The 26474-nt window shown below is 48.7% G+C and overlaps 1 protein-coding gene across 1 annotated transcript; it reads left to right on the top strand.

The window, feature by feature from the left end:
* Positions 1-14495: 14495 nt before the first annotated feature.
* Positions 14496-24292, top strand: LOC145524824 (uncharacterized). Its single transcript, XM_081537833.1, has 5 exons — positions 14496-15794; positions 16599-16675; positions 17614-18926; positions 19432-19657; positions 20559-24292. The coding sequence occupies exons 3-5, from the start codon at positions 18747-18749 to the stop codon at positions 20636-20638; spliced, it is 486 nt and encodes a 161-aa protein (XP_081393959.1). The 5' UTR covers positions 14496-15794; positions 16599-16675; positions 17614-18746; the 3' UTR covers positions 20639-24292.
* The last annotated feature ends 2182 nt before the right edge of the window (positions 24293-26474 follow it).

The raw sequence follows: 26474 nt of genomic DNA, 5'->3' as shown, positions 1-26474 counted from the left end.
CATGGGGTTGCAAAGAGTTGGACACGACTTAGTGACTGAACAACAGCCCACGAGTCGGATTGCTGGGTCGTATGGCGGCTCTATTTTTTGGTTTTGTTTAGGAACTTCCAAATTCTCCTCCAGAGTGGCTGTACCAATTTCCATTCCCACCAACAGTGGAGGAGGGTTCCCTTCTCTGCACCCCACAGAGGATGTGGTTTTAAACCCTCCTCTTGAAGCCAGCACTTCCCCAGCCCCTGTGGCCCCTGTGTGGCATCTCCTGAGCCTCACCTGAGCTGCAGGAGAATTCTCCGGGTGGGGATGGAGGAGGTGCTGGGGGTGGAGGGTGGTTCTAGAGTGACTGTCCCCGCTAGTCACCGGCCCTTGCAGTTTTCATAGTTTTGCAGAGCAGCCCAGCAGCCCTTCCTGCTTTACTCCTTCTGTCTTGCTTATGGTTCTTCTCGCTGTAAACCAGTCCGTTTCCCTCATTTCTGTTTCCTGCGTGCATGCTCAGTTGCTCAGTTGTGTCTGACTCTTTGCGACGCTATGGACTGTAGCCCGCCAGGCTCCTCTGTCCATGGAATTCTCCAGGTAAGAATACTGGAGTGGGTTGCCATTTCCTTCTCCAGGGGATCTTCCTGACCTAGGGACTGAATCCGTGTTTCCTGCATTGCAGGCAGATTCTTTACGATCTGAGTCACCAGGGAAGCCCCAAAAGTAGAAACAGCTACAGTGAAAAGAGTTACAGTGACAGATTTTGTTTTCCTGGGCTCCAAAATCAATGCAGACAGTGACTACAGTCATGAAATTAAAAGATGCTTGCTCCTTGGAAGAAAAGTTATGACAAACCTAGACAGCATATTAAAAAGCAGAAACATCACTTTCCCAACAAAGGTCTGTATAGTCAAAACTATGGTTTTTCCAGTAGTCATGAACAGATGTGAGAGTTGGACCATAAAGAAGGCAGAGTGCCCAAAGAATTGATGTTTTTGAACTGTGGTGCTGGAGAAGACTCTTGAGAGTCCCTTGCACAACAAGGAGATCAAACCAGTCAATCCTAAAAGAAATCAACCCTGAATATTCATTGGAAGGACTGATGCTGAAGCTCCAATACTTTGGCCACCTGATGCGAAGAGTCAACTCATTGGAAAAGACCCTGATGCTGGGAAAGATTGAGGGCAGGAGGAGAAGGGGGTGACAGAGGATGAGAGGGTTGGATGGCATCACTGACTTGATGGACTTGAGTTTAAGCAAGCACCGGGAGATGGTGAAGACAGGGAAGCTTGACCTGTTGCAGTTAACAGGGTTGCAAATAGTCAGACACAACTTAGCAACTGAACAACAATATAAATAATATGTATAATGTACATATTTTAGAAAACTTCTGGATTTTTGCCTAACTAAAAAGTTTATGACATTTTGATTCCACCTATTTGACTTAGTATGAATGGAATGCTAGATTTCTAGTTAAAAAAAACAATATGCAACAAGCAACAAGTGTTTAATGTATAAAACAGGGACTATAGTCAACATTTTATAATAACCTATAATGGAAAATAATTTTGAAAATAATATATGTGCATATGTATCACTGAATCACCTTGCTGTGCCCCTGAAATATTGTAAGTCAACTATATTTCAAAAAATTTATATATATTAAGAAAAAAAAGGAAACTGACCTTTTCCAGTCCTGTGGCCACTGCTGAGTTTTCCAAATTTGCTGACATATTGAATGCAGCACCTTAGCAGCAGCATCTTTTAAGATTTGAAATAGCTCAGCTGGAATTTCATTACCTTCATTAGCTTTATTCCTAGTAAAGCTTCCTAAGGTCCACTTGACTTCACACTCCAGGATGTCTGTTTCTAGGTAAGTGACCACACCATCATGGTTATCTGGATCATTAAGACTTTTTTGTATAGTTCTTCTGTGTATTCTTGCTACTTCTTAAAATCTTCTACTTCTGTTACATCCTTGCCATTTCTAGCCTTTATCATGCCCATCCTTTCATGAAATATTCCCTCTATATCTCCAATTTTCTTAAAGAGATAGCTAGTCTTTCCCATTCTGTTGTTTTCCTCTATTTCTTGGCATTGTCCCCTTAAGAAGGTCTTCTTATCTCTCCTTGCTATTCTCTGGAATTCTGCATTCAGTTGGGCATTTATTTCCTTTTCTCCCTTGCTTTTTGCTTTTCTTCTTTGCTCAGCTATTTGTAAAGCTTTCTCAGACAACCACTTTGCCTTCTTGCATTTCTTTTTCTTTGGGATGGTTTTAGTCAATGCCTCCTGTAGAATGTTATGAGCCTCCATCTATAGTTCTTCAGGCACTCTGTCTACTAGATCTAATCCCTTGAATCTATTCATCACCTCCACTCTAGTCATAAGGGACTTGATTTAGGTCACACCTGAATGGCTTAGTGGTTTTCCCTACTTTCATCTTAGTAAAAACACTGGAAAGTATGTCCCTGTTCCCTAGGGCTGGGGAGACAAAAACCAGGCTGGCGGAAAGTAAGCAGGGCAGACAGCATCTGCGGGCGGAGATCCCAGAGGGCGGGCGCCTCGGAAGAGCAAGTCTGATGCTATAAGCACGCTTCCCTTTGAAACGCTTGCAGTCACTACGCTGCTTAGAGCAAGCGGTGAGAAGCCACACAGATGACACCAACTAAGGGCCTTAGGAGGGGAACAGAGCTTACTGGCAACTCTGAGGTCCTGAGGGATTAAAAGCTTGATTTGAGGAGCTATGAAGGGGACCCTTGTGTGTGCTCAGCCGTGTCCCACTCTTTGCAACCCCATGGATTGTGGCCCACCAGGCTCTTCTGTCCACAGGATTTCTCAGGCAAGAATATGGAGTGGATTGCCATTTCCTACTCCAGGGGATCTTCCTCATCGGGGGATCGAACCTAATTCTTTTGTGTCTCCTGCATAGTCAGATGGATTTTTACCACTGTGCCACCTGGGAAGCTCAATCAAGGGGAAAGGTCATGGTAAAATGTGTCTTCATTGTTGTGATGGTTACACAGTTGTACATATGGGATAAAATGACATCAAAGTACGTTATATATATATATATGCGCACACACACAGTTACAAATATATATGCACACTATATATATATATATACACACAGTTACATATATATACACACTATATATATATACACACACACACAGTTACATATATATATACACACTATATATATATACACACACACACAGTTACATATATATATACACACTATATATATATACACACACACACAGTTACATATATATATACACACTATATATATATACACACACACACAGTTACATATATATATACACACACTATATATATACACACACACACACAGTTACATATATATATACACACTATATATATATACACACACACACAGTTACATATATATATACATACTATATATATATACACACACACACAGTTACATATATATATACACACTATATATATATACACACACACACAGTTACATATATATATACACACTATATATATATACACACACACACAGTTACATATATATATATACACACTATATATATATACACACACAGTTACATATATATATATACACACTATATATATACACACACAGTTACATATATATATACACACTATATATATATACACACACAGTTACATATATATATACATACTATATATATATACACACAGTTACATATATATATACATACTATATATATATATACACACAGTTACATATATATACACACACACACACACAGAGTTACATATATATACACACACACAGCTACATATATATATACATACTATATATATATATACACACAGTTACATATATATATATACACACACACACACAGTTACATATATATATACACACACACAGCTACATATATATATATACATACTATATATATATACACACAGTTACACATATATATATATACACACTATGTATATATATATACATACACACACAGTTACATATATATATATACACACAGTTACATATATATATGCACACTATATATATATATATATACAGCTACATATATATATACACACTATATATATATATAAACACATTACATATATATATACATACAGTATATATATATATATACACACACACACACAGTTACATACATATATATACACAGTATGTACATAGATATCCAGACACAGCTGCATTGACGTGTGAATGGTGAAGGCAGGTAGACAGACCATGAACCGTGTGCTAAATGTTCAGTGGACAAGAGGGAGGTTGGGAGGTGGCTGCATGAGTCAGGGGAGCCGCCAGGGGCCTGTGTGTCAAGGGAACCAAGAATCTGGGGACAAGAGGGAGAAAACGAGATAGAGAGGTAATAAGAAATGAGAGTGAGACTTGCCTCCCCTGCAGCCTGCGGTTCAGAAGCTACAGGGTGGGAAGGACAGCCACCCCGCGTGAAGCAGTGATGTCCAGAGGCAGCCTGGTCTCCAGAAGAGTAATAACGTGAAGGGATTGTCTGGAAAGAGACTGACGTTTAGGGTCCTGGGGTGAGAAGCAGAGGTCAGGAACAGCGTTGGGTGTCTGGGAGATGTGGAGATTGGACCAGATCGGGGGAGCACGTGGGTATCGTTGACCTGGTCAAAGCCTGGGCCGCGCCTGAGGGAAGCAGGGCTGTAGGGCCTAATGGGACTGTCTCCAGAGGGCAGGTCAGCGCTTGCAATCCTGGCCTCCCTGGGGAGGGTGCGGACCGGACTCCCCAGCGCCCATGTCGTTGCGTGCTCACTCACTACAACTACAAACGCAGAAGCTGGAAGCTGGGAAAGATCCAGCGTGGGTCTCCCACTGGGGCAGCTGTTCTCCAAGTAAGGGGTCAATGGGGAGGATCCAGAGTTGCTGGGTAAGGTTCCCCTAAAGATTCCAGAGTTGCGGTGTAAGGTTCCCCTAAAGATTCCAGAGTTGCGGGGTAAGGTTCCCCTAAAGAAAGATTCCAGAGTTGCGGGCTAAGGTTCCCCTAAAGACTCCAGCCACTCCCATCCCTGACATTCAGAACCTTCCGCCCAGTGGGAAGCTGTCAGTGTTTCAACTCGATGCCTCGGTTTGGTTGTAGATCCTTCAACCCAAGACTCTAAATTCTTGGAACCGGCAAACCCCTCAGCACTGTCAAGCTGGTATCATGCTTCCTCTATATCCCTCAGCCCCTTGGGATCCCCCAACGTGGCAGGAAGCACAACCGCATACTTAAAAGGGTGCTTGTGGGTATTTTTTTTTTAACCAAGAATGTCTGATTGCTGTACAAGCAGAAGATTTTCGACCTATCTGGTCCAGCACATGGTTATTTCCCGAAGTGAAAGTCCACCCCAGGGTTTGGGGGAGACTTGAACAATTTCAGCATGCAGCGCTGATGGATCTTCTCCTTGTATTCGTGACAGTCTCTGCCTCAGGAGTGAGCAGGTGGTGGAGCCCATGGGCGAAAGCACACCTTCCCCAGGGACACTGCCTCCTCCCAGACGGGCTCTCCAGGCCATCCTGGAAGCCACCGTATGTGTGAGCTCCTGCTGGGGGTGGACCTCGAAGCCAAGCCCTCCACACTGAATTTCACACCACTGAGTCCAGGGGGAAGTAGGATCCTCCAGGCCTATCGGAGACCTGCTGAGCTCCTGGACACATCCTTAGGAGCAAGTCCCCACAACCTGGCCCAGAAAAGTCACACGTGCGTCGAAGGTGTGTAACCTGGGTCCCTCCAGAAAGCCAACAGAGAAACAAAAATTTAGGTGGGAGTGGTTTCTTTGAGAGGTGATTCTAAGGAACAAAGATGAGTCTGGGAGAATGAAACAGATGGAAAAACCATAGCTTTGACTATATAGACCTTTGTCGGCAAAGTAATGTCTCTGATTTTTAATATACTGTCAAGGTTGGTCATAACTTTTCTTCCAAGGAGCAACTGGCTTCTAATTTCACGGCTGCAGTCACTGGCTGCAGTCACCATCTGCAGCGATTTTAGAGCCCAAGAAAGTAAAATCTGTCACTACTTCCACCTTTTCCCCTCCTGTTTGCCCTGAAGTGGTGGGGCTGGATGCCACATCTTAGTTTTTTTAAATATTGAGTTCTATGCTGGCTTTTCACTCTCTTCTTTCACCCTCAAGAGACTCTTCAGTTCCTCTTCATTTTCTGCCATTAGAGTGGTATCATCTGCCTGACTGTATTTTTTTAAAAAAACGTTACAATAGATACCACCAAACTCTCTCCAAAGAACGCCTGCCCCAAACACCAGCAGGTAGCGTTTCCATTGTCCTGTATCTTCACTAGTACTTGAACTTGACTTTTTTCCCCCTAAGTGTGAAATGATGCCCCCCTGGGGCTGTGAATTGCCACATTGCTGGTGAGGCCAACCTTTTCATATTGATGAACTGTTTGGTTTCCTTTCTATGAATACCTGGTACTTCTTGGCCTATTTTCCTTTGAATCGTCTTTTCCATACTGATGTGCAGGATTCCTTATCACCCTTGTTAGTTATATCTGCTGTAAATCTTCTCTCCTCCTCTGCAGTTTGACTTTATGTGTTGCATTGGTGGTTTTTTATGAATGGAAGTGTGTGGTTTTTTTTAACCTATCAATCTTTTTCTTCCTGGGCTTCCCTGGTGGCTCAGCTGGTAAAGAATATAGCTGTAAAGCGGGAGACCTGGGTTTGATCCCTGGGTTGGGAAGATCCCCTGGAGAAGGGAACGGCTATCCACTCCAGTATTCTGGCCTGGAGAATTCCATGGACAGTACAGTTATGGGGTTGCAAAGAGTCGGATACGACTGAGTGATTTTCACTTCACTCAATCTTTTTCTATGTTTTGCGATTTTTTGTGATTTGCCCAGTTATCTCTCCTCTTTATTCTGAGGTGGTAAGGATGGTCTCCTGTATGCTTTTTCCTAAAAATGTTAAAGTTTTGCTTCTCAGCTTTTGGGCTCCAGGGCAGCTGGAGAACGTATGGAGTAAGAGGCAGATCAGGGCTGCTCTTTCCAAACAGCTAAGTACGAGTCCCAGCATCATCACTGAACGAGCTGCCTTTGCCCCCTCACCATCCACGCCGCCTCTGTGACGTCTCATTTCCTTAGTGAGGGGTCTGCCCCTCAGCTGCCCTGGTCCGCTGGTCTTGTGTCTACTCCTGCTGCAGCCACATTTTTATTAATACTGAGGGCAAGTCTTGAAGGATCCATGGATTCTAAATCTGCAGGCTAAGATGAAGAACCTATCTGCTGGCAGTCAGATATGAACAAGAAAGTGAGTGTAACGCTGCCACTGATGGCCGAATATCCCCCACCTGTAACTCCCACTGCCCCGCAGGGACAGCTGCCGCTGGAGGGGCTGTGGACAGGGGTTAGGAGAGAAGCCCTCCCTCCAGCTCCGGCTTCCTGATGCTGTGTAACAAACACCCCAAAGCAGCAGCACAGAACAATGGAGCCGTCTCGTTACGCTCACGAATCTGTTGAGGAAAACAGTGCACCGGGAGGGAAGATTGTCTCTATGATTCACCAAGACGCAAGTGAGAAGCCTGCCTTCAAACTCAGCATTCAAAAACTAAGATCATGGCATCTGGTCCCATCACTTCAGGGCAAATAGATAGGGAAAAATGGAAACAGTGATAGGTTTTATTTTCTTGGGCTCCAAAATTACTGCAGACGGTGACTGCTGCTGCTGCTGCTAAGTCGCGTCAGTCGTGTCCGACTCTGTGCGACCCCACAGACGGCAGCCCACCAGGCTCCTCTGTCCCTGGGATTCTCCAGGCAAGAATACTGGAGTGGGTTGCCATCAGCCATGAAATTAAAAGACACTTGCTTCTTGGAAGAAAAGCTATGACAAACCTAGACAGTGTATTAAAAAGCAGAAACATCACTTTCCCAACAAAGGTCTGTATAGTCAAAACTATGGTTTTTCCAGTAGTCACGAACAGATGTGAGAGTTGGACCATAAAGAAGGCAAAGTGCCCAAAGAATTGATGCTTTTGAACTGTGGTGCTGAAGAAGACTCTTGAGAGTCCCTTGAACAACAAGGAGATCAAACCAGTCAATCCTAAAAGAAATCAACCCTGAATATTCACTGGAAGGACTGATGCTGAAGCTCCAATACTTTGGCCACCTGATGCAAAGAGTCAACTCGTTGGAAAAGACCCTGATGCTGGGAAAGATTGAGGGCAGGAGGAGAAGGGGGTGACAGAGGATGAGATGGTTGCATGGCATCACTGACTTGATGGACTGAGTTTGAGCAAACTCAGGGAGATAGTGAAGGACAGGGAAGCCTGGTGTGCTGCAGTCCATGGGGCCACGGAGAGTAGGATGTGATTTAGTGACTGAACAACAACAGGTGCTTTGCCACTGAAGCTGCCCTGACTTGGAGAAGCTTGAGCTACAAAGCGAGTGAGGAGGCCCCGGCGGCGGGGGTGGGAGGGGGCGGGGGTTGGGATCCTCTGGAAGCCTCTTCACTTCAAGTCTGGTGCTTGGACTGGGCTTTCTGAAAGGCTTGGCTCAGCCAGAACACTTGCCCATGTGCCTGCACCTGGCTTCTCCAAGTGGCCTGACTGTGTGACTCAGGCATCCTCATAGCACAGAGGCCACAAGGATGTTGGACTTCTTTTTTAATTAATTAATTTGCCTGCACCGGGTCTTAGTTGCAACATGTGGGATCTATTTCCCTGACCAGGGATCAAACCAAGGCCCTCTGCTTTGGGAGCCTGAAGTCTTAGCCACTGGAATATCAGGGAAGTCCCTGGACTTCTTACAGTGGCTCATGGCTCTAAGCCACACGCTGCAGCAAAGACAGAAGGCCTTTGCCTTCACCTGGCCCTTCATGACCAGCTTTGGGAGTCCTATAGCATCACTTCTGCAAGATTCTATTGCTCAAAGCCACCTAGATTCAAAGGAAGGAGGTATAGACCCTGCTTCTCAGTAGGAGAGGTGTCCAAAAATTTGCAACCTGTTATAAAACCACCACATACCCACACGAAGTCTTTGTCTTGGTCGGGGCTTCCCTGATAGCTCAGTTGGTAAAGAATCTGCCTGCAATGCAGGAGACCCCAGTTCAATTCCTGGGTTGGGAAGATCCGCTAGAGAAGGGAGAAAGCTACTCACTCTAGTATTCTGGCCTGGAGAACTCCATGGACTGTATAGTCCACGGTGCCGCAAAGAGTTGGACAGGGCTGAACGAGTTTCACACAATAACGGAGGAGGTGCTTTTTCCATCCAGAAGGAAGAAGCGGAACCACAGAAGCATCTGCAGATGCCTTCAGCTGGAGCATGCCTCACTTCGTGGACTCAAATTAAGATACTGCCCTCAGTTCCCTATGATATAAAAGAGAAAAAGATGACCACTGCCTATTGTCTCTATCCCTTAATCTCCTAAGAAAATGGGGAAGAGGAATCAGACTTTCAAACAAAAAAATCTTCTTTTGCTATAAATCAGGTCTAATCACAAGATCCGACGTCTCACGAAGGAGTGACCACAAAAAGGGGAAGTCACGAGCCTCCTGTCTCTTTCTCATGACATCATTTCCTACAGCACAGTGACATCTACACAATGTCACAGGCGGAAGAGAGAACAGTAACACATGAGTGGGAGAGGCAGGAACAAGCAGGAAGGAATCTCCTCCATGACTGTTTCAAGACTAACATCCAAGCTTCCCTGGGCAGCAAACGGAGCCCATCCAGGATCCAGAGACTGGAGGATGCTGCCTCCCCCACACCTGGGGAGGGGCTGTTTATTGTGATGTGTGAGTCAGGGCTGGTGACTGCAGATGGGCAACGGAATTGAGAAGCTACAGCTGGTCCATACCAGTCAGGCAGAAGGCTCTGAAGATCAGGGTTATGATGCAGGACCAAACTGGGAGACTCAGCAGAGAACTGTCCTATTGATCCTTGAACAAGGAGGCGAGGGCACAGCTCACACACCTCCCTTCCAACACCTCACACCTGTGAGAAGGGCTGTCATTAAAAAGTCCATGAATAGTAAGTGCTGGAGAGGATGTGGAGAAAAGGGAACCCTCTTACATTGTTGGTGGGAATGTAAATTGGTGCAGCTCCTATGGAAAACTGCATTCTTTATTCCCTAAGTCACGTCCAACTCTTTCTCAACCGCACTGAGTGTAAACTGCCAAGCTCCCCTGTCCTTGGAACTTTCCAAGCAAGAATACTGGAGTGGATTGCCATTTCCTTCTCCAATGGAAAGCCGCATGGAGATTCCTTAAAAAACTAAAAATAGAGCTGTCATATGATCCAGCAGTCCCAGTCCTGGGCATATATACGGACAAAACTATAACTCACAATCATGCAGGCACTCCGAGTCCGCAGGTTGAAGGCGTGGTGTCCCTGAACTGGTTAACTGGCAGAAGGGAAGCTGGAAGAGACGACTGTCCCCGACTCTACAGCTCTGGCAGTCTCCTGCTGAGCCACCTGGGAAGCCCAACACAGGAAGAGAACATGGGATTTGATCTTGGACAGACGCAAGTTCAAACCCTATCTCTGGCATTTGGCAACTGTTGCATGGTGACCTTTTCCAAGTCTTTGTCCGGCTGGAAGACACGGGCTCCAGCTGAGTGAGAGCCCCTGGTCAGCTCCCTCCCTGGCCCCAGAGATCAAGCCCTGAGCCTCTGGAGTGGAAGCACTGACTCCAAGACCCTAGACTACCAGAGAACTAACCCTAGGGAGTATCAAATAGAGAGAACTCACACAAAGGAAACCAATGGAATACAAGACCCGGCATCACCCAATGACTAGCAGCACCCTGTGCAGGACGCCTCATTTAAACAACAAACAAAGCAAAAATACAAACCCAATCATCAGCAGACAGGATCACCACCTCACTCAGCCTTGACATCTAGGAAAAACAAACAGACAGACACACACAAAAAACTCAGCACAAATCTCACCCAATACAAAGCTTACACAAACCACTGGACCAAACTTAGGAGAGCAGAAACCAAAAGGAAGAAAGAATTCAACCTTGACGGCTGGGAAAAGGAGACCTCAAACACAATAAGTTTAAAAATAATAATGAAAAGGCAGAGAAATACTACACAAATGAAGGAACAAACTAGAAACAGAGAAGTCCAAATAAATGAAGAGGAAATAGGCAAACTACCTGAAAAAGAATTCAGAATAATGATAATAAAGATGATCAAAAACCTTGAAAGCAAAATGGAGAAAATGCAAGAATCAATTACTAAAGACCTAGAAGAATTAAAAAATAAACATACAGGAACAAACAACACAATTACTGAAATTAAAAGCACCCTAGAAGGAATCAATAGCAGAATATCTGAAGCAGAAGAACGAATCAGTGAGCTGGAAGATAAGATGGTGGAAATAACTTCTGAAGAGCAGAATAAAGTAAAAAGTACGAAAAGAACTGAGGATAGGCTCAGAGACCTCTGGGACAATATCAAATGCACCAACACTCAAATTACAGGGGTCCCAGAAGAAGAACAGAAAAAGAAGGGTATGAGAAAATTTTTGAAGAGATTATAGTTGAAAATTTCCCTAATATGGAAAAGGAAATAGTCAATCAAGTCCAAGAGGCACAAAGAGTCCCATACAGGATAAACCCAAGGAGAAACACATCAAGACACATACTAATCAAACTAACAAAGACTTAACACAAAGAAAAAATATTAAAAGCAGCAAGGGAGAAGCAACAAGTAAGATACAAGGGAAACCCCATACGCCTAACAGCTGATCTTTCAGCAGAAACTCTGCAGGCCAGAAGGGAATGGCAGGATATATTTAAAGTACTGAAAGAGAAAAATCTACAACCAAGATTACTGTACCCGGTGAGGATCTCATTCAAAACTAATGGAGAAATAAAAGGCTTTTCAGACAAGCAAAAGTTAAGAGAATTCAGTACCACCAAACCAGCTTTACAACAAATGTTAAAGGGAATTATATAGCCAAGAAATATAAAAGAAGAAAAAAGATCTACAAAATCAACCTTAAACAATTAAGAAAATGGCAGTAGGAACATATATATCAATAATTACTTTAAATGTAAATGGATTAAATGCTCCAACCAAAAGACACAGACTGGCTGAATGGATGCAAAAACAAGACCCATATATATGCTGTCTGCAAGAAACCCACTTCAGACCTCAAGACACATATAGACTGAAAGTGAGAGGATGAAAAAATATATTCCACGCAAATGGGAAGCAGAAGAAACCTGGAGAAGCAATACTCATATCAAACAAAATAGACCTTAAAATAAAGGAGATTACAAGAGATAAGGAAGGACACTACATAATGATCAAGGGATCGCTCCACGAGGAAGACTTAACAATTGTAGATATCTATGCACCCAACATAGGAGCACCTCAATACATAAGACAAATACTAATGACATAAAAGGAGAAATTGATGGTAACACAATAATAGTAGGAGACTTTAACACCCCACTCACACCAGTGGACAGATCATCAAAACAGAAAATTAATGAGGAAACACAAGTCTTAAATGATACATTAGCTAAAATGGATCTCATTGATATCTTCAGGGCATTCCATCCAAATGCAGAAGATACACCTTCTTCACAAGTTCACATGGAACATTCTCCAGGATAGGCCACATCTTGGGTCACAAATCAAACTTCAGTATATTTAAGAAAACTGAGATCACACCAAGCATTTTCTCCAACCACAACGCTATGAGACTAGACATCAATTACAAGAAAAAAACTGTGTGAAACACAAACACGTGGAGGTTGAACAACACATTTCTAAATAACCAACAGGTTACTGAAGAAATCAAAAGGGAAATAAAAAAAATTTCTAGAAACAAATAATGAAAACACAACAACTCAAAACCCATGGGGTGCAGCAAAAGCAGTTCTAAGAGGGAAGTTTATACCAATACAATCCTACCTCAAGAAACAAGAAAAACATCCAATAGACAACCTAACTCTACACCTAAAACAACTGGAGAAAGAAGAACAAAAAAACCCCAAATTAGTAGAAGGAAATAAATCATAAAGATCTGAGCAGAAATAAATGAAAACGAAATGAAAGTAACAATAGTAAAGATTAATAAAACTGAAAGTTGGTTCTCCGAGAAGATAAACAAAATTGACAAACCTTTAGCCAGACTCATCAAGAAAAAAAGAGAAGAATCAAATCAACAAAATTAGAAATGAAAAAGGAGAGGTTACAACAGACAATACAGAAATACAAAGGATTATGAGACTATTATGACCAACTATATGTCAATGAAATGGATAACCTGGAAGAAATGGACAGATTCTTAGAAAAGCTCAATCTTCCAAGACTGAACCAGGAAGAAATAGAAATTATGAACAGCCCAATTACAAGCACTGAAATTAAAGATGTGATCAAAAATCTCTCAAAAAACAAGAGCCCAGGACCAGATGGCTTCACAGGAGAATTCTGTCAAACATTTAGAGAAGAGCTAATGCCTATCCTTCTAAAACTCCTTCAAAAAATTGCAGAGGAAGGAACACTTCCAAACTCATTATATGAGGCCACCATCACCCTGATACCAAAACCAGACAAAGACAACACAAAAAAAGAAAACTACAGGCCAATATCCCCAATGAACATAGATGCAAAAATTCTCAACAAAATTTTAGGAAGCAGAATTCAGCACACATCAAAAAGCTCATATATCATGGTATCAAGTTGGATTTATTCCAGGGATGCAAGGATTCTTCAATATATGCAAATCAGTCAATGTGATACACCATATTAACAAACTAAAAGGTAAAAACCATATGATAATCTCAATAGATAAGTAAAAAGCTTTTCCAAAATTCAGCACCCATTTATGACTAAAGCTCTTCAAAAAATTGGCATAGAGGGAACCTACGTCAACATAGTAAAGGCCATATATGATGAGCTTATGGTACACATTATTCTCAAAGGTGAAAAACTGAAATCATTCCCCCTAAGATCAGGAACAAGACAAGGGTGTCCACTTTCACCACTATTATTCAACATAGTTCTGGAAGTCCTAGCTACAATCAGAGAAGAAAAAGAAATAAAATGAATCCAGATCAGAAAAGAAGTAAAGCTCTCACTCTTTGCAGATGACATGATACTGTACATAGAAAACCCTAAAGATAGTATCAGAAAATTACTAGAGCTAATCAGTGAATTTAGCAAAGTTTCAGGATACGAAATCAATACATAGAAGTCACTTGCATCTCTATATAGTGACAATGAAAAATCAGAAAGAGAAATTAAGGAATCAATCCCATTCACCATTGCAACAAAAAGAATTAAAACTCTTAGAGGAAAACATAGGCAGAACACTCGATGACGTAAATCAAAACAAGATCCTCTATGACTCACCTCCTAGAGTAATGGAAATAAAAACAAAAGCAAACAAGTGGGACCTGATTAAACTTAAAAGCTTTTGCACAGCAAAGGAAACTATAAGCAAGGTGAAAAGACAGCCTTCAGATTGGGAGAAAATAATAGCAAATGAAACAACTGTCAAAGGATTAATTTCCAAAATGTACAAGCAGCTCATACAACTCAATACCAGAAAAACAAACCACCCAGTCAACAAGTGGGGAAAAGACTGAAACAGACATTTCTCCAAAGAAAACATACAGATTGCTAAGAAGCACATGAAAAGATGCTCAATATCACTCATTATTAGAGAAATGCAAATCAAAACTACAATGAGCTATCACCTCACACCAGTCAGAATGGCCATCAACAAAAAGTCTACAAACAATAAATGCTGGAGAGGGTGTGGAGAAAAGGGAACACTCTTGCACTGTTGGTGGGAATGTAAATTGATACAGCCACTATGGAAGATGGTATGGAGATTCCTTAAAAAACTAGAAATAAAACCATCATATGACCCAGAAGTCCCACACTTAGGCATATGCCCTGAGGAAATCAAAATGGAAAAATACACATGTATCTCTTTGTTCATTGCAGCACTATTTACAATAGCTAGAACATGGATGCAACCTAGATGTCCATCGATAGATGAATGGATAAAGAAGCTGTGGTAGATATACACAATGGAATATTACTCAGCCATAAAAAGGAACACATTTGAGTCAGTTCTAATGAGGTGGATGAACCTGGAGCCTACAATACAGAGTGAAGTGAGTCAGAAAGAGAAAGATAAATATCATATTCTAATGCATATATATGGAATCTAGAAAAATGGTACTGAAGAATTTATTTACAGGGCATCAGTGGAGAAACAGAAATAGACCTATGGACAGGGGGAGAGGGAAAGAGAGGGTGAGATGTATGGAAAGCGTAACATGGAAATTTACATTACCATATGTAAAATAGATAGCCAAGGGGAATTTTCTATATGGCTCAGGAAATTCAAACAAGGGCTCTATATCAACCTAGAGAGATGGGATGGGGAAGGAGATGGGAGGGAGGTTCAAAAGGGAGGGGATGTATGTATACCTGTGGCTGATTCATGCTGAGATTTGACAGAAAACAACAGAAGTCTATAAAGCCGTTATCCTTCAATAAAAAAATAAATTTAAAAAAGCATACATGCACCCCAATGTTCACGGCAGCTCTATTTACAGTACCAAGACACGGAAACAACCTAAACGTCCAACAGGAGATGCTGCTAAATCACTTCAGTCGTGTCCGACTCTGTGCGACCCCACAGATGGCAGCCCACCAGGCTCCGCCATCCCTGGGATTCTCCAGGCAAGAATACTGGAGAGGGTTGCCATTGCCTTCTCCAGTGCATCAACAGGAAAAGTGAAAGTGAAGTCGCTCAGTCGTGTCCGACTCTAAGCAACCCCATGGACTGCAGCATACCAGGCTCCTCCATCCATGGGATTTTCCAGGCAAGAGTACTGGAGTGGGGTGCCATTGCCAAGGAGATGAGTGGATAACTATTAAGTAAGTGTTAGTTGCTCAGTCATGCCTGACTCTGCGACTCCATGGACTGCAGCCCACCAGGCTCCTCTGTCATGAGATTTTCCAGGCAAGGATACTGGAGTGGGTCGCCATTTCCTTCTCCAGGGGTTCTTCCCAAACCAGGGATCAAACCTGGGTCTCCTGCACTGCAGGCAGATTCTTTACTGACTGAGCTGCAAGGGAAGCCCCTTGGACTTTACTAGTCCATAGTAATGGACTATTACTCAGCCAGAAAAAAGAACAAAATAATGCCATTTGCAGCAACATGGATAGAGCTAGAGATGATTACACTAAGGGAAGTAAGTCAGGAAGAGAAAGACAAGCACAGTATGAGATCACTTGTATGTGGAATCTAAAATATGACACAGATGAATTTGTCTATGAAACAGAAACAGATCCACAGACATAGAGAACAGACTTGCGGTTGCAAAGGGGGAAGTGGGGTGGGGGAGGGATGAGTCAGGATGTTGGGATTAGCAGATGCAAACTATTATACGTAGGATGGATAAGCAACAAGGTCCTACTGTGTAGCACAGGGAGCTGCATTCCATATCCTGGGATAAACCAACATGGAAAAGAATATGAAGAATATATGTATAACTGAGTCAGTTTGCTGTAGGCAGAAATTAACACAACATTGTAAATCAACTATGCGCCAATAAAGTTAAACACACACACACATCCTTTCTTTCTTGGATTCCTGTGTGACTGCCAACCTTCTCACCATCTAGGGAAACCTGACCTGGCCAAAGTTCTCGACTGTGACCAATCAGAATTTGTCATCCAGATCGAGCCACTATTGTAATTGGTAAGTTGATACCAGATGCATTTAGCACATGGAACAGAACACAGGTGATCATACTAATCTGACTTTTGCATAATTTCATCACTTCTACTCAGTGCTTTCAAATTGTAACGCTGAAGAAGACTCTCGAGAGTCCCATGGACTGCAAGGAGATCAAACCAATCAATCCTAAAAGAAATCAACCATGAATATTCATTGGAGCTGAAGCTCCAATACTTTGGCCACCTGATGCAAAGAGCCGACTCACTGGAGAAAACCCTGATTCTGAGAAAGATTGAGGTGCTTCGGAGAAGGGCTCTGCAAACGCTCGTTTCTTCCACTGTTACTTCTGAGATGTAACAGAGCAAAGCACGCTTGTGAAATTCAGATGTATTTTTCCTGGCTTAACCGCCGGCCAATGACCAAATCAGTGGCTTCTCAATCAAGGGGCATTAGGACAGCCACTTGTATTTTAAAAACTCACTCCCAATTATTTATTTATTTTCTCCCAACTAATTATTCTAAAAATTTTCAACTATTTATGCTGAAAAGTTTCAAACCCACTGAAAAATTAAAATAGTGTAAGAGAATGCCTACTACATGCTTTTCTAGCTTTACTTAGGGTTTAGCTCTTTGCTCTCTCTCTGTCTCTTTCTCTCTTTCCTACTTTGTTTCTCTGTCTGTCTCTCACTGTCTCTCTCTTTCTCTCTCTCTCTGTCTCTCCTCTGAGAGTGAGTTGCAAACATCCTGACACTTCACACGTTTGTAAATAATTCACCGCGTGTCTCGTAACAGCAGGAGTGCCCTTCTGTCACCCAAAGTCTGAGCATCTCACGCGAGCTCCGATCCAGACACCCTGTTCTCAACCATGCGACCCCCCTGACTGCCCCCAGGATGTCCCCTTCACAGCTGTCCGTTGTTGTCTCTAGTAATACTCTCATCCTCTTTTTATTTCGTAACAGGGACATTTTTGAAGCCAGGCCCGTCGCTGGGGAGGAATGTTTTTAATCTCACCGTGAGTTTTTGGTGACAGCTAACTCGACCCTGAAGAGTCACCTTCCTTCTCAAGACAGGTTTGCACAACCCTCTGGCTTGCTGGGCTGCAGAGTACTGTTTTCCATGTCTTTATCTTGTGTCTCTCTTTTCTCACCAATGTTAAAAATATCCGGATTGCCTAAAAATCTTGAGATGGGCCAGACCCACGGTTCCTCAAAATTAAAATGCATCCTATGAAAGGGGGCTGCCCCAGACCCTTGACCTAACAACTCAGACAAGCCAGACTTTCCTAGAAGGTTTTCAGATGGACAATATCATTCATTCCAACTCCAACCAGGAAACCGAAGGCCGAAGAGCGAACGTACTGTTTTTACGTTACTTGAACTAGCACATCATTGGAGTCCATTCATCACGTGGCAGCTGGCAGTCTGGGTGCACTGGGGCATGTGGGTCGCAGCGGCCACCTTCAGCGGCTTACGGTCTGAGGGTAGGAGCATCGCAGATGTGTGGTCCTTTCTCTTGGCTAAACACTGTTAAATGAGTGACCGAGAAGCGTCCGGCCGGCGGCTCTCCTGTGCTTATCTCCTCTGCCTGCCAGACCCTCACCCTGCCTTTGTGCAGACTGACACTCGGCTCAGACTTGAAGGAGCCTGGAATTCCATGTGCGAGTTCACGTGTGTGAGCACGTGTGTGCAGCCCCCGCCTCCCGCACCTGGGCAGCTCACAGGCTGAATCAGGGGCAGAGATGGGAGCAGGGCAGAGCGGATTCTTGCAGTTACAATGCAGGGCCACTCGGGTGCCATGCTGCTGGGCTGACGCGGGCTGGGGCTGGGGTGGTTCATGGAGAAGAGGTCCCCTCCGTAGAGCCCTGGACCCTCCAGCCTCAGCCTCCGCGGCCTCGGCCTCGGCCCCTCCGCACCTGCTGCTCCATCCAGGTCACCTTTTGCTCTGAAGCGTCTGCAGGGCCCGGGCCCCCTCGGGACAGCCCAGGGCCAGGCTGGCGGCAGTCCAGACACGACAAGCCCCCACGCGCCTCTAGCCTAGGTGGGCACTGTTTCCTCTCCCCACCCTGCCTGGGCCCACAGTTCAACCAGCCTTGATGTACAGTTCAAGGCCCATCATTCTGGCCGAGTCCACACTGTCCCCTGTCTTGGGGCACAGACCGTTGGGTCCTGGGGGGAGATTGACACTGGCCTTTAATTCCAGAGGACTCTGGGGCTGTCCTCCCGGCTGGAGCCCTGGGCCAAGGGGGCAGCCAAGCCTCCAGGCTCCCCCAGAGGTAAGGACACCTTAATTTGTGCTGGGGTACGGAGCTCGGGGACAGGGTGAAGGACCTTTCGCTCCAGCTGGGGCTTTGAGCCCAACCTGGGGTGGACCCCCCCAGACCAGGGGATCCAGCTTGAACCATAGGCAGGACTCACTGTCCCAGAGAAGCAGGACTCGGGCTAGTGGGCTGGTCTCCACTGCCCGCTCACCCCCACACCCACCCGGGCCTGTCATTTCACCCTCTTCAAACAGGAGGCGTCGGAGAACTGAGCGTGTGAGCAGAGGGAGAGAGCAGGGCCCGCAGGGCGGCCAACGCCGCCGCTGAGCCCCGAGCCCTCCGGGGGCCGCGCCCTCCCTGGCACCCCGGCCTTTGCACCTCCCACTGGGCCCTGGCCCTTCCTGTCCTGGAAGGGAGCGGAGCAGGGGGCTCTGAGCCCAGCCTTGGGGGGGAGCAAGTCACCAGCACCGGTGTGGGGGTCCCTGCTTGGCAGCCTCCACTGTCCCGCTCTGCCCCACAGCTTCCAGCCCCCGCAAGACCGGAGAGCCCGCTGCCATCAGGGAGGGAGGGGAACCCGGCCTCAGCCCTGGCGCCCAGCCGGTCTCTGGATGGAAGCAAGCCTCACCCCGAGTCCTGCCACCTCGGGCCCCAGGTGCTGGCGAGAATGCGGCCAGGCCAGGCGACCGCAGGGGGCGGGATGCCGGCCTCCAGGAGGAGCTCCCGGATTGAGCCCACGTTCTGGGAAGGTGGGTTCTCTGGGCTCTTACCCTGCCCAGCCCTGCTCCCCAGGCGGGCCCCGAGGGGCTGGGGGTGCCCTCAGGAGTCAGGGGTGTGCGTTTTCATGCACCTCCATGTCCTCCGTGAATCTCCCTCTCCCCAAAGGACGGGAGTGGAAGATGGAGGTGCATCAGACCTGCAGGTGTGATCGCTGGTCTCCCGCCCCGAGTGCTGGGTGGTCCCTGGGGCTGCAGCTTGCCTGGATTAATTACTGGGGTGAGGCACAGGGCTGTGGCTCAGGGCCCACTGGAACTGTGGGGCTCCCAGAGCTGGGCCCCCGTCATAGGCAGGCACGCTGAATGCTGCGGTCCCCGCCAACACGCAGGAGCTGCCCCAGGGACTCAGGACTCACTGGCGGGAGGGGGGCAGTGAGGGGCAGGTGAGGGCGGGGCATGGGCCGAGCGAGGTTTCCCAGGGTCATGACCTTGCTGTGACCCTGTGACCCAAGGTCATGACCTCGGGGTCGTGACCACTCGGAGAAGCCCCCAAGGATGAAGAGCTGCTTTAGGAGGATGACAAACCGGGCCCTGGGCCTTGCACGGGCTGGCCCTCCAAGGCCACAACACTCGTCGGACATGCGGGGGGCACCCTACGCTCACTCTGACGACACGCAGGACTTGTCCTGAGGATCAGAAACACGGCGAGAAGCAGGGACCCCCTGCCGGTGCCCGCCTGGCCCAGCTGCCCCTCCCCATGGAGGGGCCCCGGAGACTGGGCCTCGTGCTGAAATCCTCTCTGCCCTGGGCCCTGGAGGGCGGCCGGCAGGCTCAGAGCGGGGAGTCAGGGCAGAAATGGGAGCGGTCTCGCCCTCCTCAGGGGTCTCAGCCCTCCTCCGTGTCACCGTCTAGCCCTTGGCTCTCGCCCCCTCAGGTGCAGGGAGGAGGGGCCACAAACCCCCAGAACACAGGCATCTCCGGGGCTTCCTGAGTCCTTGGGCCCTCCCACCTTGACCTTGAACCTACCTGATGACCGAGCCGGGAGACCCAGATGGATAGCGTCCCGACGGCCCAGGAGGAGGTCCCTCAGCCAGACCCTAGGCCAGACGGGCCGCGATGGCCAGACCTGTCCCCCGACGCTCAGCTCCAGCCTCTACAGGGTCCCCTCGGCGCCTGCCTCTGGACGTGGCCTGCACCAGTCTCGTCTTCCTCGGGGCCATGCGGTGGCCGTGGTCCCTAACTTGCTGCCTGAGCAGCTGACTTCTCGCCCTCCGTCCAGACCAGCCCGGCCGCACCGGGATCCTTCTTCTGTGTCCTGGGCATGATTCTCCCCCGGCCACCTGAGCACCTGCCTGTGCAGCCTCACCCGGGCCTCTGCCGGGCGCTGTGCCTGCCTCTCGGGAGCACCTGCCTGGCTCCTCAGGGAGCACAGCACCGGTGCTATGCTGGGGGGAGGGTGCCCTGCCCCAGGACTGCAGGGGGTGCGGCTCGTGATGTCGTCCACCCCGGGGCGTCCCCCCGGCCCTGCCCATGTCCCCGCGTCTCCTTCCGCACCTTCTTCTCTGCTGGAAACTATGGGTACATCGCCCCCCAGCTCCACAGCTGCGGCCTGTCTACCTCTGCCCACGCCCCTCACGTGAGTCCCCCCGCAGGTTCCGGGGGTCAAGGCCAAGCTGGGGTGCAGGAGAGAGACCTCCCGCAGGGGGCCTCCTCGTGGAAGTGACAGCCAAGGCCCTGGGGGTGGGCAGGGGAGGCGGCCAGGGTGGTCCTGACCACAGTTACCGCACACGTGATCTGGGTGGGGCGCTGCCCGCCTTGGGGGTGCTGGGACCAGAAGGTGGGTCAGTGAGACCCAGGGTGGTGGCCTTTGCCAGTGACCAGGTCTCGTGTCCCTGGAAATGTCACGTCTCCCCTTGCACACAAGGATCACCAGGGGTGGCTGCTGGAGACGTGGGTTCCGGCCCTGACTACACTGGGAGTGGGGTCTCTGGAGCGGGGGGCAGGAATATGCATTTGGAGGAAACTGCCCAGGTGGTTCTCATGCCCAGGACACGCAGGATGCCGCGCCAGCTCTGTTCCAGGAGAAGAGACCCAGGGAAGGCACGGGACCACGGCCAGCCACCAGGCAGACACACAGCCCAGTCCACCCAAGTCCACCTTCCCTCCTCCCGTCCAGCCTACAGAACCACGGCCAGCCACCAGGCAGACACACAGCCCAGTCCACCCAAGTCCACCTTCCCTCCTCCCGTCCAGCCTACAGGACCATGGCCAGCCACCAGGCAGACACACAGCCCAGTCCACCCAAGTCCACCTTCCCTCCTCCCATCCAGCCTACAGGACCACGGCCAGCCACCAGGCGGACACACAGCCCAGTCCACCCAAGTCCATCGTCCCTCCTCCCATCCAGCCTACAGGACCACGGCCAGCCCCCGGAGAGCACGTCCCCCGTGAAAGCTATGAAGACCCTGGAATTGAAGCCCCATTTAGGCTTGGGGGAGCATCACTTTGCTGTCCAGCAGAAATGAGTAAACATTGTCAATCAACTCTACTTCAATAATTTTTTTTTAAAAAGGTATCTAAGGAGCGTTTTCTCCAAATTCTAGACAGCATATTAAAAAGCAGAGACATAACTTTGCCAACGAAGGTCCATCTAGTCAAAGCTATGGTTTTTCCAGTAGTCATGTATGGATGTGAGAGTTGGACCATAAAGAAAGCTGAGCGTCAAAGAATTGATGCTTTTGAGCCGTGGTGTTGGAGAAGACTCTTGAGAGTCCCTTGGACTGCAAGGAAATCCAACCAGTCCATCCTAAAGGAAATCAGTCCTGAATATTCACTGGAAGGACTGATGCTGAAGCTGAAACTCCAGTACTTTGGCCACCTGACTCATTGGAAAAGACCCTGATGCTGGGGAAAATTGAAGGTGGGGGCTTTCCCACCTCTGGGGGCCAACGGGCAAGGCATGGCATGGCCCTTAGGATGGCAGAGCTCCTTGCCCCACCTCCAGAACATGACTGTCAACCTCAACCACCCCACTTGGGGAAACAAGACGCAGAAGAGGAAGTGGCCTCAAGTACCACTTTCAGCCTCCAGATACAAACCTCCCCCAGAGGCAGGGGAGAACCCAGGAGAAAAAGCAGGAACCAGTCAGCCATCCCCTCCCATGGACAGCGCCCCAGGAAATCTGCTTTCAGCAGAATCACTGCTGTGTTTGGCTGCGTCGAGTCTTTGTTGTGACACCCGCAATCTTCATCGCTTCACGTGGGATCTTTCGTTGCAGCCCATGGACTCTAGTGGCCGTGCGTGGGCTCCAGGGCATGAGCTCGGTGGTTGGGGCGTGAGGGCTTACTTGCCCCACGGCACGTGGGAGTCTTAGTTCCCGGACCAGGGATGGAACCCACGTCTCTGCATTGCAGGGCAGATTCCTAACCACCAGACCACCAGAGAAGTCCCCTTGGGGATCCTTTTAATAAAGCGGGAAAGTCCTCCCACCTTACGGATGGGACACCACACTGAGGCTGAGTCGCTGCTGGACCCCCACCAGAGACGCAAAGCCAGAAGTGGCCTCAAGAGGCCTCAGCCCCTCACCCCCAGCGCCCCCTGCCATGTCTGGGGCAGACACAGCTCAGCAGCTTTCAGAATCTCCCTCCCTCCCGGAGGGCCCACCCCCCGCACCCCAGGGTTTGGGGGCCCCTCAATTCCTCCTTATCGGGCTCCATGAAGCAGTGGCGCCTTCCCCAAGGAGCCCCAGAACTGCAGCATCCTCTGGGGTCTCAATGGACCCCTGGTCGTGGGTGTGGAAGCAGGTCACACAGCAGACGTGTGGCCCAATGGCCTTGGTGGCTGGTGAGGCGTTCTCTCTGCCAGGATCTCACTGCTTAGCCCCTGTCTTGTGATCCGTGGGACCCCAGGGCCCTGGAGCCAAACTGCTGGAGCCTGGGGCCACGTAGGCTGCTGAACCTGCAGGCTCCCTCAGGCAAGGACACCTTAATATCTCATTGCTCCCCCCTGCCCACACCCCTCTGACCTCAGGAAAAGCCTGACCTCAGCCCATGTCCTGAGTCAGGCTGGGAGGGAAGACAGCCCCGGGTCCCAGGAGGCCGGGGCCCCAGGGCCAAAGCCAGTGACCACCTGAGCTCCCATCCCAAGGACCCCAGAACTGTTCTTGCCAGGACAGAGTTCCCAGGAACAGGTACGTCACTGCTTGAACAGCCAGAGAGATGTTCCTGGTAAGGGTGTGGACACTGCCCCTTCCCCGGGAACCAGAGGGGAGGCTGCCCAGGGCACGAGGCAGCCTGTGAGCCAGGGACCGAAGGAGGTACCCTGCACCCCGCACCCCACCCCCAGCCTGGATGAAGGTTCTAAGTCATCATTTGTTTTCTTGTGTGGGCCACACTCACTTCTCAGCTATTTAATTATCTCAGCAGTTGGAGAACAACAACCAAAATATTCAAACTAAAATATGAAATCCAGTCGAGTTTTATCTTTTTTCATGAATTGCACAATTCTTCCAGAACCCCTGGACCCTTTGGTATCTGGAAAACACTCCCCCCGACCCCCGCTGACCTGTCTGGGATGTGGGGTGAGGGGGTCAGCTAGAGGGCTCTTAGCTCTGTGGACGAAAACCTTTTTGGCAGTCACCGGAGTCATAATAAAGATAAGAAAAGCCAATGAATGCCAAGTCTGTACTTTGTTGGTCACGGGGTCGAACATGCAACATGCATGACATCATGTGAACGTCCAGAAGGGACGCCCCTTCGGAGGCAGTAGAGCTGAGTGCCGGTTGAGGGGGTCTGGTTTCCCAGGGAGAGGGCTGAGCTCCCAACCCGGAATTTCTGCCACCTTTCCCGGGGCAGGAGGACTTCAGCAGCCCCTTAGGAGCCCCTTGGTCAAATGACCTAAGAGGTAAAGAATCCGCCTGCAATGCAGGAGACGTGGGTTTGATCCCTGGGTTGGGAAGATCCCTGGAGGAGGGCATGGCAACCCACTCCAATATTCTTGCCTGGAGAATCCCAAGGAGGAAGGCGCCTGGTGGGCTACAGTCCATAGGTTCGCGAAGAGTCGGACATGACTGAAGCGACTCAGCACACACACACAGGAGCCCCTTGCCATGCAAGACACCAGGTAGGAACGAGCTGGGTGCAGGGGGCAGAGGGTCTGCTCGCTCCGTCCTGCAGTTCGCAGCACCCACAGCCCCAACCCCGCCTTCTGTTCTCTGTGTTCCCCACACTGACTCCTGACCCCATAGGGCTGCACCTCCCTCGGTGAGCAGCTTCCTAGACAGCAAACCGCTGCCCACAGCTTCACGAGCAAAACCAACCAGCCACAGCCCACACCACGCCCCACACCACCAGCTGCAGAGGGGGCAGGTCCAGACAGCCAGGGACAGACCCTGTGCCCCAGAGCCCCCAGGGGTGACTCAAACCAGCGAATCCTGAGCCCACTCACCCTGACTCACCCCTTCCTTCCCACGGAAAGCACAGTAAAGCCTCCTGCCCACACGGTCCCCTCCCTCCACCACTGACCCGACCACGCTTCCCCAAGGAGTGGTCCCTGGCTGCCCTCCCCTTCCCCTGGGGAACTGTGAATAACACACTATCCTCTTGTTGTTATTCAATCACTAAGCCACCCCTGACTCTTTGAGACCCCATGAATCGCAGCACGCCAGGCCTCTCTGTCCATCACCAACTTCCGGAGTTTACCCAAACTCATGTCCGTCGAGTTGGTGATGCCATCCAGCCATCTCATCCTCTGTTGTCCCCTTCTCCTCCTGCCCTCAATCCTTCCCAGCATCAGGGGCTTTTCCAATGAGCTGACTCTTTGCATCAGGTGGCCAAAGTATTAGAGTTTCAGCTTCAACATCAGCCCTTCCAATGAATATTTGGGTTGATTTCCCTTAGGATGGACTGGTTTGATCTCCTCGCTGTCCAAGGGACTCTAATGACAGTTAGCCCCAAGGTGCTGGTCTGGTCATCCCTGATAATAACAATGCTCTGTGAAGACATGCCTGCCACAGACAGGCCCTTGGCCTAGGACACCCCACTGCCGGGGTGTGGGGGGACCCACCTCCGGCCCCCACTCCCTGTCTGCCCTTGGGGGTCCTGGGCAGCCTCATGTCCCCTCTCTGGGTCCCAGAGACAGAGGTGCCTGTCAACCACAGCTTGGTACTGGCCGTGGGCAGGCGGTCGGTCCCCACTAGGATTAAGTCACGTGCTGCTGCAGTTGCTGACCTTCCACACCCCGTGAAGGGAGGTCAGGGTGGAGAGCAGAAATGAGGCAGTCTGTGCTCGGGGGGGACCTGCCAAGACACATCTTCAGTTACCTACATATTTTCAGGAGTCGATTTTATGAGCCCAATTCTTGGATCTCCACATATCTAGAAAAGCCCTGCTCCTCATGACTGGCAGAAACCTTCTGCAAAAACCTGAGCTTGACTGCACGCACCCCCCCTTCACCAAAATCACACGTATGCCGTCCCCCCCCACCGCGCCCACCGTTGGAGCAGCCTCTCGGAGCTGAACAGGGCGTGGTCCCCAGGCTGCCGTCCTCGTTTTGTCCCAAATAAAATTCGACTCGCAGCTCTCACAAGGTGAATCATTTCTTTAAGTCGACGTGGCCACGGAAGCCACACACAGGAACGGCTCCCATATCCCCCCACCTGGACCTCCGCCGGCTCCCTTTTCCTCAGATGCTCCCTATGTGTGCCCCTCACTGGGTCCCCACAACCCACCCCAGAGGTGACCAAGCCAGGGCGCAGCCTGCCCATGTGTTCACGGCCAGGGCTGGGTTTGGGCTGAACTGCGTGAAGCTGCCAACTTCGCGGGTCAGATACGGCTGAACACTGGCCACTTGG

The sequence above is a fragment of the Giraffa tippelskirchi genome, chromosome 10 (assembly GCF_054371585.1).
Source record: "Giraffa tippelskirchi isolate mGirTip1 chromosome 10, T2T-mGirTip1v1.2.pri, whole genome shotgun sequence".
NCBI lineage: Eukaryota > Metazoa > Chordata > Mammalia > Artiodactyla > Giraffidae > Giraffa > Giraffa tippelskirchi.
This window is presented reverse-complemented; position numbering and strand designations above follow the sequence as displayed.

Bases quoted from the DNA above. Each gene is read 5' to 3' on its own strand.
- LOC145524824 (XM_081537833.1), top strand. From the start codon at position 18,747: ATGTACAGTTCAAGGCCCATCATTCTGGCCGAGTCCACACTGTCCCCT. The intron at 18,927-19,431 runs GTAAGGACACCT...TCTGCCCCACAG, and splicing joins GCCTCCAGGCTCCCCCAGAG to CTTCCAGCCCCCGCAAGACC. The intron at 19,658-20,558 runs GTGGGTTCTCTG...TCGCCCCCTCAG, and splicing joins TGAGCCCACGTTCTGGGAAG to GTGCAGGGAGGAGGGGCCAC.